We start from the raw sequence: 13,557 nt of genomic DNA, 5'->3' as shown, positions 1-13,557 counted from the left end.
TGTCTGTTGACATGTTTCTGCAACACTAACATGTGGATCTTGATTCATAATTCCTATATTTCAACACTTTACCTTTGGTCTTAACTGTTGCACCTTTCTCTCATGGATTGAAAATGTAACTTAGCAATACTGTTTTTTTAAATAAAAGAATGATTTTTTTTTTTTTCCAGAGTTCTGACAGTGAATTTTTGTGGTTCAAAGAGTGTTTTAACACATTTAATACATTCGATTAGAATTCTTCATTTTCAGAATATCAGTATAATGAAGTAATTGAGTAATGTAATATGTTTTACCATATACAGCCTATCTGCTTACAGAGAAATATGTTTGATTACACATGGCATCATTATTGAATTTATTAAACCTAATGAGAGTTACAAAACAAAAAACCTAGTCAAGACAGATGAACTAAACATGCTAGTTGTCATCTTAAATTACTTCAGTAAACCAGTGGTTTACTACAAGCTTTTTCCTGAATATTGTCAATGTTCCCATCCCTTTTTACCAAAGCATTAACACGAGTTAAGTCATCTCATAATTTATACCTGATATTTTAGTGTGTTTGGCATAACAACAAAATCTAATGAGAACGCCACATGGCCACATAGGCTACTTCCTATGCCCAGGGATTATTATTATTTTATTTTTTTAAACGAAGCTAAACTATGTTGGGTTTTGGTAATTGTGGCTGATAATAAAGCTTATTTTGCCCTATTTTAAGCCATAGTGAGCACCCCCTGCTCAGAACTACCAATACAACCCTAATCGAAGAGAGCTTTGCAAAAGCAAACGAGAACAAAATCATGAAATTGGTGTTTTAAACGGATCGTTTGAATGATTCATTCAACAGACTCGCCCATAGCGCCATCTAGAGGTGCGTCGGTGCAGGCGGAGCCACTGAACAAATCAGTGAGTGAATCATTCTGGTGAACCGATTCAAAAGATTCACGTGACTGAAAGCTGATGAGTGGAGCTCGACTTCAGATGATTTGTGATGCAGCGGCTCACGTGTCTTACGGATCACCTGTGTTTGCGTATGTTACATTGTTTATGTTGGATTATAAAAGGGTGTCGTTTTAGCAAGTTTGACGAACAACGTGCACTAAGCGTTTGAAAACAAGGCAGTATTAATATAATAACAGATAAATTCTCGTGATATCAGGCTCAGTTGACCTTAGAGATTGAAAATATGGCTGAGCTAGCCTTTCTTTGCCATTTAATACCGAGCAACATAAATCCGTTGAACTGAACACAATTACCTGACGTTAAATCACAGGTCGGTCTGTCCTATCTAAAAAAAAAAAAAACTTAATATCAACAGTTGGATCAGAATTGATAACACAGAGCAAGTAAATCTTATCTTGCAAATTCGAAGAAAGCTGTTATTTCTGGATGGTTAACAGTTGTAACCGTTGTTTTGGAGTTTCTAAATATGTTTTAGTCTGAAGTTGCTACCAGCATGTGGCAGTATCAGCATCCAGACTTTGCAGTATTCCTGCTTGGAGAACTTCAGAAGCAGCAGCAGCAGGGAAGCGTCTTCTGTGACACACTTCTGCAGACTGACGGTAAGAGATCAGAGCTCTTCTGTTGAAGATGGCCAGCTCTGGGTCTGTGTCACTGGAAAGAGCTCTCAACTCTACAGTGAGCACCTTGTAAACAAATCATATACAGACCCTGATTATGTCAATGCTATGATTTCCAATTTGTACAACAGACATTAATTAGCAGTCAGTGGCCATATAGACATAAGTTAATGAACGTATTTTTCTATTAACACATTCATCATTTTTTTCAAGTAATATTTTAGTAGTGTTTGAATGCTCCTGATGCAAGTTCCAATACCATTTAGATGTGTTTATATATTTATTTATTTTTGGAAGTTGATTGGAAGGTCATTTTTTTTACATTTTAAGAATTTAAAAAAGGAGCCTTTTGCTAGGGGGAATTAATAATTTGGTTTCTGAGCATTTATTTTACACAATAATATATATTTATTTATTTATTTATTGTTTCATAAGAATCTATAGACTTCCGTTGCCCTTTAATGTTGTATTTTTCTATACTTGCCTTTTCTTTAAAAAAATCTTTTAATCTCTTCAGGTGTGTGTGTTCCAGCTCACAGTTGTGTGTTAGCTGCTCTAAGCCCTGTCCTGTCAAGAGTCCTTTCCACTTCCCCTGCTCCACAGGCAGGGCAGAACAGGCTTCTCAGCCTTGAGGCTGTAGGATCTAATGCCTTACTAAAGCTAGTTAAGTTCCTGTACACAGGGGAAATGGAGATCAAGAGTCAGAGTGAACATGAGGAGGTAATGACTGCCTCCTTCAGACTTGGACTTAAAAACCTTTTTGAAAAGAAGAGAGTGTATGTGGAAAGAGGAGATAAGGATGTTGTGAGACGTTGGAGAGAGATTGGTGTACAGACAGAAGATGTCTATAGCCAGGAAAGTGAAATAGTTTCTGAGCAATTAAGGATACAGAGCAGTACTCTTCCAGTGCAAGCTTGTGGTTTACTGGACGCCGATTTGTCATCAATGTCATTACTTGATGAAACTAGTCCAACTGCAGGTTTTAATCGGACCAGTAATGCCAATATTCCTTCCCTCACCATCGTGACAGAAGCATCTGTAATAAATCATCAGAAAACAAAGTCTAAGAAGAGGTGGAAAATGGCAAAGAGAGAAACCCAGCTAAAAAAATTAACTCGCCAACAAATGAATGTTTCGGGCAAAAACTTCCAGAAACTTTTAGAGGTAGATAACAGGCAAAAAAGTGCTACTGCTGAACAGAAGGAGGCCAAATTGGACCAGCTTAAAGTTAGGATAAAACTGAGGAGGAGCGGAGCTTGCTGGGAGAGCAACCTTCTCGTTTCTGTCCAAGGTGAGAGCGAGAAGAACCCAGAAGAAATCAAAGAGTGTGGACTTCAAACTCAGGTAAGGATTTATCTTTAAATCTAAATTTATAACACAATTTAGACAAATAAAACATAGTTTATATGGATATATTGACATAGATAAAAACACCCTGAAAACATGTTCATTTAATTTTTTTTTTCTTTTTTTCTGACTAAAGAGCTGCCCAGCTAGTGTAGTTCCTGGTCAAAGTCTTGAAACCCTCACCCCACCGACGGACCTGACTATTTCACCCTCCTATTCTTCCTCGCACGCCTCTTCAGATAAATGTCTCCATACTCCACACCACATTTCTATCTCCTCCCCTTTGGTAATACCAACTTTATCTTCAAGCCCTCCCCAAGCAGATGAATCTGATGAACATATTGCAAAGATGTTGGATGATATGTTGATGGATTTGAACATCCTGCCATTGATGCCAATAGACAGAAATCTGGATGAGCAAGAGCAGCTAGGTCTTCTTCAGGATCCGAAAGGTCAGCAGAGGGCTGCCGAGGCCTCTGCTCAGGGTGCTTGTGTTTTTATGCAAAGCTGTGAGCCAGAGATGAGGGGATCTGATGTTAGCAAGACAGCAGTACCAGCTGGATCACCAGGACCAAGAGATGAAGGTAATAAAGCATCATCTTGGGTTTATGGTTCTTTAGACCACATTCATTGTCTTGTGGTGCTCCCAGCTTTCCTTTTCATGGTTTTAGTATAGCACTTAGATTCGTCAAACATCCCACATTCTCAACTCCGTACTCTTCCCATGCTTATTTAACCCAAACAGTGCCTTAGTCTATGGGTCAATGAAAAATAAGACTGTCCATGATAAATATATATATGATAAATATAAATATAAATAATCTGGCTTAAAACACAAGTGCAAATATCTTAAAAATCTGAATTCATGTTGGTTTCATGTTAGTTTAGTTAAAAAAAATAATTTAATGAAATTTCCTATGGTGCAACCATCATATATTAACACTTAATGCTTTAAAAGGCAAAAAAATGACTTTTTTTATGAACGTTTTGATTGATTTGCGTATTTGATTTTGTAGCCTATATTAGTTTTTTTTTTATATTACTACACATTAAAGCAATTTTGTTCAAATATTTTTTCTCAGATATAATAATAATAATAATAATAATAATAGTAGTATTCTCTTCACTATATCAGGACAGTTGTATCACTTTGACATTTTGGTCCCAAAAATATGTTTTAAGTTATTTAAAATATGCTAATTTTACATATCTATATATATAATATAATATAATATAATAATAATATATATATATATATGTCATCGAGTGATTTATTCCTGACTGTACTCCTTGTTTTTTAGACCACTCAGGCTTACAAAATCAGTCAAAATCCAATACACTCGTGATTCAGACACCTGGACAGGACGACTTGAACAAAGATAAGAATCTGGCAGGTGGGGCAAGAAACCCCACCCCCTCACTGTTAGAAGACCTGTTCTTAACCCCAAAAGCCCCAGCTAACCCTTCTCCGGCCGAGGGTGAAATGCCAAGCCTTGGTATGACCAGCATACTGGATGACAGGCCAGAATTCAAACTACTACGATGCCTTTCCCCCCTTGAATCAGATAAGGGAGACAGTGATGTTCCTACACAAGAACCACCACACAGACAGGACCTAGAAATGCAAAACCTTCCCTTGTGGCTTTCTGAAGCACCACTGAAATTGGACTTCCCTCTAAGCTCGATGATTGATTCCTCCTACCCACATCCACAGCCTGACCTCATCGCCTGCCAAAATCGATCGTGCCCTGACCCTGCAGAAAAGCAAGAATCGAAGACTTCCTTTTTACAAGATGAGTTAATGAGTAGGAGTAGTACAAACACCATTCGGCATGATTTGAAAGATGCTAGTGAGCACCCGAAGCAGAGAAGGACGAGAAGACGGAGGCTTGCAACTCAAAATTCAGAAGTGAATGGGGATACAAAGTTTCAAAAGCTAGAAAATCCGGATCAGGTTCAACCGAGGATATCAAAGTGTGATGATCCCCGCTGTGAAGAGATCAAGCCGTCAACTTCTAACGCACGTAGAGTCAGTACCCGCATAATCAATGCGAAGAGAAAAGCAACTGCAGGTGTGAAGAGAAAAAAAGAAATGTCTTCACCTATCAGTAAGAAAATGCCTTCGGTGAAAGCTGACCGTGAACAACCAAACTACACTGGTATTGTAAAACGTGGTCGTGGTAGACCCCCTAAGTCTAAAAACACCGCTCTAGCTCACATGTGCAACAGTGCAGAGAAATTGCCCGCTTCAAGACAAGATGATAGTGAAGTAGAAAAAACTAAGAAAGACAGTGAGATTGAGCAGGGTAATAAGCAACAACCAAATACACAGCAGGAGAAAGACTCAACAGAAGTGGAAGAAGCAGATGCTAATGGCAATTTTGCACAGGCGACACTGAATTCTCACTTAAAATATGCTGCTCAGGCAAAAGGACAAAGCATCATTGATCAAATTTTCCATCAGACTCTTCCAAGTGTTGAAAGCCTCGCTTGTGAGAGTTCTCTGAATACTGATCAGCCGCTAACATCTAGCCAACGAGACGCCTCTTTTAGCCTTCAAATATTCCAAGGAGGGAACAGTGAAGACGAGTGTAGTAAATTAATGATGAATAGCAGTGAAGTGCTCAATAAGCAGAAAAAAGCAGAGATGTCTCTGCTGATGAACGAGAATAAAGACATGGAGGTATCTGACAAGCACGGAGGATCACCTACAAGTGACCGACAAGTCAATGTGTTACAGAATAATGATTCCCAAAAAGAGATGGGAAAAGACATTCAGGACCAGATGAATGAGATATCTTTGCCGTTAACAGCTGAGGAGGACGTAATGAAGGAAATGATGATCCTGGCTGATGATATCGATGATGCTGATCATCCCAAGTTGCCCACAGAGAAAGACTGTGATGGTTCTACCAGTGAACTGACAGTGATGGAGGGAATAGAAATTAATTTCAGTACGAATCCTGATAGTAAACCAGCAGAACATCTCCGAGATGAACAAAACCTGGAAGATACTGTTTCTAATGAGACATCAGACATGGACAAAGGTGTTCAGGAAGCATGTGGTGTTAATACCCAGGATGTTAGCTGTATAGGAAGAAACAACAAGGTTCAGATGATTGAAGAAACTATGGATGGAGAAGAAACTGAATTTCTGAGGGCAACTGAGCTTGTGGAGGCTTCTTCGGATGATAGGTGTTTGGAAACCACCAATAGCTTGGATGATGATGATGAAATGAATGAAGAGGGGCACCAGTACAGTGCTGGGAAGACTAATGAACAGACCCTACTGGAGGAAGACGAATTGAGTAAAGGACACATTAGGAGTGCTGGGATTGCAGATGATGCATCAAACAGAGGTAAAATGTCTAAACTTTGAATTCTAACTCAACATTTTTTATACTCCTGTTATCAATAATCCATATTCCTGATTTCTCTTTTGTCCTCCTAGCTCTGACACTGAGAAAAACAGAAGAAATAATATGCAGAGATGCTCCTTCTGTCCAGACTGAAGTATCGCTTCAGTCAAACTATCAAAGCCCCCGAGTGCGCAGTGAGAATATCTCAGCGGTGACGTCCAGTTCAGAATCATCCGATGAAGAAGATATTGACGTAGATGTTGTCGATGAATCTGTAGATGATCCGTTAGGGCTTTTGGCAGCTAGACAGTTTGTCACACTGGCTATTGAGTGTCTAATGGAGCAAGAGGATGAGCTGGATGCCACTGAAGAAGAGGAGGTAGATGTCACTGGAGAAGAGACAGAATAAATTTTTATGTTCATGTTGAGAATACATGTTTAGCATTTTGAAATCAATAGCAGATGTTTAAACCAAGTTCTTAACCCAAGGTTTAATATATCAAATGGTGAGAATAATTTTTTTTTTTTTTTTTTTTTTGTCAATATGACATTATGTGAATTAGCCTGTAAATTCATTCAGTTTATTTTGGATTGTCTCATACAAGTATAAAGTTACATATTAAAATTATGTAAATTAAAATCAATTTATATAAGTTCACATTACACTTTTGTACGTGTGCTTTATTTAAAATATATCACAATACCTATTTGTTTTTTAAATTAATTTTATCTGACTTTGTGTGTATCTTTATTTCTTAAATTAAATAATTGTGCAAGTATATAGCATAAAATCGCTTTCCCGATGTGAAAATCTTAAATTTCTTTAAAATATTAGGAAATTTGAAAGAATGTGGTAGTATTCTGTTGGCACAGCTATATAAGATTATATTAGAAATGTTGACAACGGGGTTTCTATTCAATTTTAAAATAGTAATATTCTTTATCCAGTAACTGGAAGTCATAGGATTTTTTTTTTTTTTAAAGATGTGAGAATAAGGATAATAGCGAGATGAAATAATAGTTAAATTAAGAAAAAATAATAAATTAAAGGGATATTGTCATTATACAGAATCAAAGCATAAAATAACGCAGCAAAAAAAAAAATAATAATAAAAATTAACGCAGCTTAGCAAACAGCTGCGGTTTTGAATAGAAAACTTTATTGTCAGCGGAAGTATCAATTTGCTAGATAGATAGGATCCACGCATCAACGCAAGAGGGTCTGGCTGCAGACATATGGGCGAGTGGAGCTCCACTCAAGAGCGGAAATACGTCACCTCCACTAGCGACGCCGCCGCCATGTTGGACCGGGCCACACTTTCCGTAGAATTACGTCGCCTCCACTAATGACGCGGCCGCCATGTTGGTCCGGGTAACACTTTACGTAGAATTACGTCGCCTCCATGGGGGCGAGTGGAGCTCCATTTAAGAGGGAAAATATGTCACTACCACCAAACTTTCGTTTTGTATTACTTGTTATATACACGTATAAAGGGTGCTTTGGCAGTTATGTCACCTCTTTGTACATAATGTTAATATGTTCTTTGTTACTTTTACCTAGTAGAAATAATATATATATATATATATACACACTAATCTTTTACAGTTTATGACAAGACAGCATTTTTTTTTTATTCCCCCCGCCCCCAGCAATTTGCACTACAGACATCAATTTGTTCATGTTTGTTTTACCAGTGTACAACTGCCAATGTAACATTCCATACATTTTAGAAAGTTAATCTTATGTTTTTAATATTTAGCAGTGAAAAATAAATGAAATATTAAATAAATTATTAAAATAATACCTCAACCAGAATTAAATGTGTTGAATTTTGTATTTTAATCAAAATAACAACATATACAAAATAACCACAGTAAAATAATGAACAATAACTTCCACAATTTAGAAGTTTTAATGGTTTTTGAGTAATAATAATAATAATTAACACATCTTACACTACATTGAAAACACATGAACTGCAAGTGACCATAATTGTTACTGTAATAACACAATGTGTTCACATGCATGCACACTTTACTCTTCAAGACCTCCATTGTCTGTGAAGCAATCCCAGCTACAGTAGCCAGGGTGGTCATCTGAGGGGTAAAACCCCAAAAGCACTCCTTGTTGGCCATTTTCCTGGTGACCAGCCCCACAGTCTTTGTGAAGCTGGCTGCGCTGTAGGTGACTGCACCTAGAGATGATGTAAGGCTTTCTGTACTTTAGATAGTGTCTCTTTAAATATCTTCACTGCACCTGTTCAGTATCAACAAAAACAAAAAGTTTCATGTTAAGGAAATGGAAGAGAGTGAGATTACTTAGTCTAATTGTTATAGCCACAAAAACAAGAGGGTTTACCACACTTACTGAAGTTACCATCAAGCCAGTTGAGTGTGGCTCCTGTTAAATATGCTCCTGACTGACAGTGTTGTTAAATCTCTGGCATGAACAATTACGTCAGATGGGTCAAGTTTAATTACAATACTGACATTTAATTATCATTAATGTTAAAGCAATTTACTTGTTGCTGAAGGTGCCTGGGGCACCACAGTTGTGCTTTGTTGTTCTGATGCATCTGATTGCTGGGCTGGGGACACAAAGAAGACATGAGCACAGCAAAACTGGAACAAAACTATGTCTGTGTACTGACGTTTTGTAAATTCAACACAGAATAGTACTGCATCATTCACCTATGACAGTCCCAAAGCAGACAAGGTGATGGTGCTCAGAAGTTCCAGTCTCTATTTGTGGAGGTGTTATCAAGGATGGATAACACTTGATATACATTTGATCTGAAACAAAAAAAAGTCAAACAATAGAATAACAGAACAACAAAATAGAGAAAAATAAATATGTTAATGTCACATGTAAAAAGACCTTGACTTCTAAGGTGGCAACATACATTTAAAATGTAAAGAGTGCTGCATCTTCTATGCCAATCCTATCCCTGGAAAATTAAATTAAATATGAAAACAACCTCCTCATATGACCTTTTTAAAATTATACAACAAATGCTAAAGGTATACACATACAAAACGATCGTGTCCTTTCATTATTCACTACGTTATTTTACCACAAGCCACCAAAAACTAAGTTACACCTATGCTATCCATCATGTACTGAAGGTAAAAATTTAAAGAGCAAACAATTAACAAATAAGTTTATCAGAAATGTATTATCCAAACTGTACTTCCCCAGTCAACTGAAAAGAAAGTATGTTCTTCAAGAATTTATTGAAGAAGAGGCAAAGAAAATAAGGAAGCTTTATTTTACTTATCCAGTTCTTCCTAAAGCCAAAGAAGTAACATTTAAAATTCTAAAGGACATTTATCCATCTAATCACTTCCTACAAGAAAGATTTAATTGGGAGAACAATTCATGCGGGTTCTGTGAGAAAGATATTGAAACTGTTGATCATATGTTTTTGAAATGTGAATCTGTACAGACTTTTTGGCTGGAATTTCAAAACTGGCTTCATTTCAAACAGATATCAATACACCCTTTGACTGTGATCTCAGTTAAAGTTGGAGTATTGTTGAAGGAAAAGATCCTAGACTTTTTGATAAATAACTTAATTACTTTGTGCAAATACTAGATTCATAGATAAGTAGATAAGTAAGATAAGTACGTTTTTAAAGGTTAAACCTCACTTCAGCGGATGGAAGAATGAACTAAAGATATTTGCAAAGTCTCTTCATTTCAGGATTGACAGGAACGCCCAGAAACTCTTGTATGCTTTGAACTTGTTTTTGTTGTTAGAATAAGACCCTAAGACATCTTTCTTTTTCTTTACGTTATTTATTCTGTTTTATCTTATGGTGTGATTATTGTTATTTGTTATTTTTTTCCATCTTTTTTCTTTCTATTTGTCTGTATCAACACTAATTATATGTGTTCAGTTGTTGAAATCTGGTGTAAAGGTTTGTAATTGAACTTGATAACTTAATAAAAAAACACATTGGACAGACACATTGATCTATAAATTACTATGTGGTGTATATATGATCAGTGGCCAGACATCAACATTGCTCGCGATATAAATCTATAAATCCATAGTGTTTATTAATTCTTTTGTTAGTAATTTCACGTAAGCCCTGTGCGTTTTTCTTACACTGCACGTTACAACAGCGTCAGTTCACCATTTTAGCGATGCAGAGATAAAATTACCTGAGTTTAAGTTTGAAGTACTCCCGGCGACGCCATCTTGATGTTTTCAAGTGGAGGTGACGTATTTCCGGTTTGAGAGTGGAGCTCCACTCGCCCATGGTCTGCAGCCAGACCCTTCTCCATCAACGTGGGTACTTTTTCCGGTCAAGTGCGCTCACTGAAGGTTAAGCAAGCTGTCAGAGCTCTTTGTTGAACGGGACCCACGCGTTGTCCGGTGGGTTTTTAGTGAGGATAAACCGAAAGGTCATTAGCAAAGATGGACCCCATGAAAGCGCAGCAGCTCGCCGCGGAGCTGGAGGTCGAAATGATGGCTGACATGTATAACCGGTATGAAGCCCACGGTAGTCTCTGTAAATGTGTGACAGCATGCTTTCTGTTAGATTACTTACAATGTCATCTGACATACGAAATCTGTGGACTTGTGTAGTGGGTGACGCTATTGAATTAATAGTATCTTGTAGATGCAGCGTAGGACTACAGTCAGTGGCTATATACGTCACATCAGTAAAGCCACATTACTATTTTGTACTTCACGCTGTATGCACTCAAATAGAATCCTGTATCTAATCGTACAGCTCGAATCATGTCATCTTTTCTGGCCTCCGTCAAAGCAGATTGATCAACAAAAACCTTATATAAAAACCTCTCATACTGTTAGCCTGTGCCCCTTAGGCGGCTTAGATCTGCATAGTTTTTGCAATTAACAGAAGCACTTTATAGCAGGTGAATAAAAAAATTAAATTGTGTTAAATGGATAGAACTCGATTATTTCTCAGTTAATCAGAGGAAAAGCCGCATTTTATTTTGTGTATATATATCACATAAATTGTAGGCAATGAAACCACATTGCAAATTTACATTTAAAGTTAAAAACACTAGTTAAAAAAAAAAAAAGGCTAAGTGGTAAGAGGCTGAATCTGAACAGTAATAATATCTATACCCCATTACAATATTTCCTTTATTGTTATTGCGCTCATAAAAATACAATGACTTGTGCATTACATTATAACATACATTTAACATATCAACATATATTTATATTCAGAATTACTGCAGACATATAGCAGCTCAAATTATAGAAATGCATTATTCATTACTGTACAATGGCAATACTGGCTGTTTTCTGGACGTTCCTGCAATTGCGATTAATCAACAAATTTGTTGTCCCTTTTTTTTTTTCTAGCAATTTTTTGTTTAGATGTTGTTGATTAATTCTTGCAGACCTAGTATGTAGTCTCTACAAAATAATGACATGAATTAATAAAGATTATATTACTTGAATAATTCATGAAAATTTTCTGTGAAATTTCTGTGTTTCAATTAGATTATGCATTACATATCCAAATGTGTATGATCTAATTCGTCCTGTGCCTTTTCCTCATGCAGAATGACCAATGCATGTCACAGGAAATGTGTTCCACCTCATTACAAGGAGGCAGAACTTTCAAAGGGGGAAGCTGTGTGTCTGGACCGCTGTGTCGCCAAATACTTGGACTTGCATGAGAGACTAGGTCGGAAACTCACTGAGCTCTCTGTTCAGGATGAGGAGGTGATGAGGAAGGCTGCTGCAGGCACTGGATAGACCTCCTGCAGAATCTAAGGGTGGGCCTGAAGGCCTGTGGATGGGGGTTATGGGAGAAATGGGCTCTGTGGACATCTAAAGGGGGAAATCGGGCAGCATGGCTACGGATATTAGCAACATAACACAAATATGAACAATATTGTGACAAGTATTGATCCATTATTAGACATTGCACTGAAAGATCAAGACTTTTGGAAGAAGGTGGGATATATTTTATCCTACGAGTCTTTGATAGTTTGTTGGCATGAACATTATTAACGTCACAGAATAAAGTGTTTGTCTGGGAAGGGATATTTGTGAAATATTGTGAAATTATGTCCTTGTGAACTTGTTTGAGACTTTTTTTATGTTGTCACTGATCTTTGTAATGTCTGACAGGCATTTTACAAAGTGTACCTTTATTTGCGCAATATAATTAAAATGTTTACCTTTCTGTTTCTCTTCTGACTCTTTCTTTAAAATGAGCAAATATTAGCATGTTATTATATACAACTGTATTATTTAATAAAATTGTGTTAATATGGTTACTTGACAGTTGAGAATGTAGTTTTTATTCTATTATTATATGTTTAAAGAGCATTCATTAAAAGTTTCTATTTTTAACAATAACCAATGGACTGTCAGTATGCTAAAGAATTGTGTCAGTAAATTCATCTTTTTAAGGAACCACTTATGTAATAAATTCTGTTTTCAACGAGACGTTTCCTGTTCGGTTTTGGTCACTATAGATCACAATAAACTGACATTTGTATGGAAAACAGCTGCTTGAAGATTCTTCATGGAAACAACAGCAAACAGTTTTTGAACAACATGAGGGTAAAAATGAACAATTTAATTTTTTGGTAAACCATTAATAATGGTAATTGTTTTATTTCCAAAGGCACCTTTATTTCAAGTTTTATCATTTAGCAACTTTTCAGACTACCCTAGCAATTTTTCCTTCCAAAAGCACCTAGCAACAAATTTAGCTATTAAAATTTATTTGGGAACTTTTACATAACATTTAGTCATTTAGCAGACGCTTTTATCAAAAGCGAATTACAAATGAGGACAATGGAAGCAATCAAAAACAACACAAGAGCAATGATACACAAGTGCTATAACAAGTCTCAGTCAAAGATGCCTAGTATTACACACACATCATGTGAATTCAATTTGCTACTATTTGCAATTTTTTAATAATAAAAATGTTATAATTTAGTAATTTAATAATTTTTTATTTATGATACATTTTGTTAGTAGCTTGTACTTGCAATTGTTGATTAGGTAGCAAAAAGTTGATACTAGAAAAATGGAAAAGGTACTAGTAATTTGAGCCCTATTTTACAGACTTTTTTTTAGAGTGTAGCATACTAACTAACTCCTAATACACTGTTAAAAATAGAATTGTTCAGATTGTTTAGTTTTTCCAGTTTACTAGCCAACAAAAAAAAAAAAACAATCTTAAACTGTAATCGTTCAAAACAGGTAGCTACGTTTTTTTTAAATTCAATATATTTAGTTAAACAGTTATTAGCA

At 36.3% G+C, this 13,557-nt stretch overlaps 2 protein-coding genes and 1 long non-coding RNA gene across 4 annotated transcripts; 2 read left to right on the top strand and 1 right to left on the bottom strand.

Annotated features, from left to right (window-relative positions):
* The first annotated feature begins 265 nt into the window (after nucleotides 1-265).
* Nucleotides 266-6,820, top strand: LOC113095116 (uncharacterized). The gene is made up of 5 exons (XM_026260723.1): nucleotides 266-1,565; nucleotides 2,101-2,927; nucleotides 3,067-3,514; nucleotides 4,232-6,289; nucleotides 6,382-6,820. The coding sequence occupies exons 1-5, from the start codon at nucleotides 1,460-1,462 to the stop codon at nucleotides 6,696-6,698; spliced, it is 3,756 nt and encodes a 1,251-aa protein (XP_026116508.1). The 5' UTR covers nucleotides 266-1,459; the 3' UTR covers nucleotides 6,699-6,820.
* A 1,338-nt stretch (nucleotides 6,821-8,158) lies between these two features.
* On the bottom strand, nucleotides 8,159-10,580 carry LOC113095126 (uncharacterized). 2 transcript variants are annotated; one of them, XR_003288277.1, is made up of 5 exons: nucleotides 10,458-10,577; nucleotides 9,193-9,237; nucleotides 8,981-9,082; nucleotides 8,658-8,877; nucleotides 8,159-8,546 (listed from the first exon to the last, which is right to left on the bottom strand). It is a non-coding gene; the product is annotated as an uncharacterized LOC113095126 (long non-coding RNA). The 2 variants fall into 2 exon arrangements; XR_003288278.1 differs by lacking the exon at nucleotides 9,193-9,237 and having other exon boundaries at nucleotides 10,458-10,580.
* On the top strand, nucleotides 10,538-12,473 carry timm10 (translocase of inner mitochondrial membrane 10 homolog (yeast)). Its single transcript, XM_026260738.1, has 2 exons — nucleotides 10,538-10,784; nucleotides 11,844-12,473. The coding sequence occupies exons 1-2, from the start codon at nucleotides 10,714-10,716 to the stop codon at nucleotides 12,037-12,039; spliced, it is 267 nt and encodes an 88-aa protein (XP_026116523.1). The 5' UTR covers nucleotides 10,538-10,713; the 3' UTR covers nucleotides 12,040-12,473.
* The last annotated feature ends 1,084 nt before the right edge of the window (nucleotides 12,474-13,557 follow it).

The sequence above is a fragment of the Carassius auratus genome, unplaced genomic scaffold, assembly GCF_003368295.1.
Source record: "Carassius auratus strain Wakin unplaced genomic scaffold, ASM336829v1 scaf_tig00215628, whole genome shotgun sequence".
Lineage (NCBI taxonomy): Eukaryota > Metazoa > Chordata > Actinopteri > Cypriniformes > Cyprinidae > Carassius > Carassius auratus.
The sequence above is the reverse complement of the archived record's forward strand: the minus strand, read 5'-3'. Positions and strand labels throughout refer to the sequence as shown.

Bases quoted from the DNA above. Each gene is read 5' to 3' on its own strand.
- LOC113095116 (XM_026260723.1), top strand. From the start codon at position 1,460: ATGTGGCAGTATCAGCATCCAGACTTTGCAGTATTCCTGCTTGGAGAA. The intron at 1,566-2,100 runs GTAAGAGATCAG...TAATCTCTTCAG, and splicing joins CACACTTCTGCAGACTGACG to GTGTGTGTGTTCCAGCTCAC. The intron at 6,290-6,381 runs GTAAAATGTCTA...TTGTCCTCCTAG, and splicing joins AGATGATGCATCAAACAGAG to CTCTGACACTGAGAAAAACA.
- timm10 (XM_026260738.1), top strand. From the start codon at position 10,714: ATGGACCCCATGAAAGCGCAGCAGCTCGCCGCGGAGCTGGAGGTCGAA. The intron at 10,785-11,843 runs GTATGAAGCCCA...TTCCTCATGCAG, and splicing joins ATGGCTGACATGTATAACCG to AATGACCAATGCATGTCACA.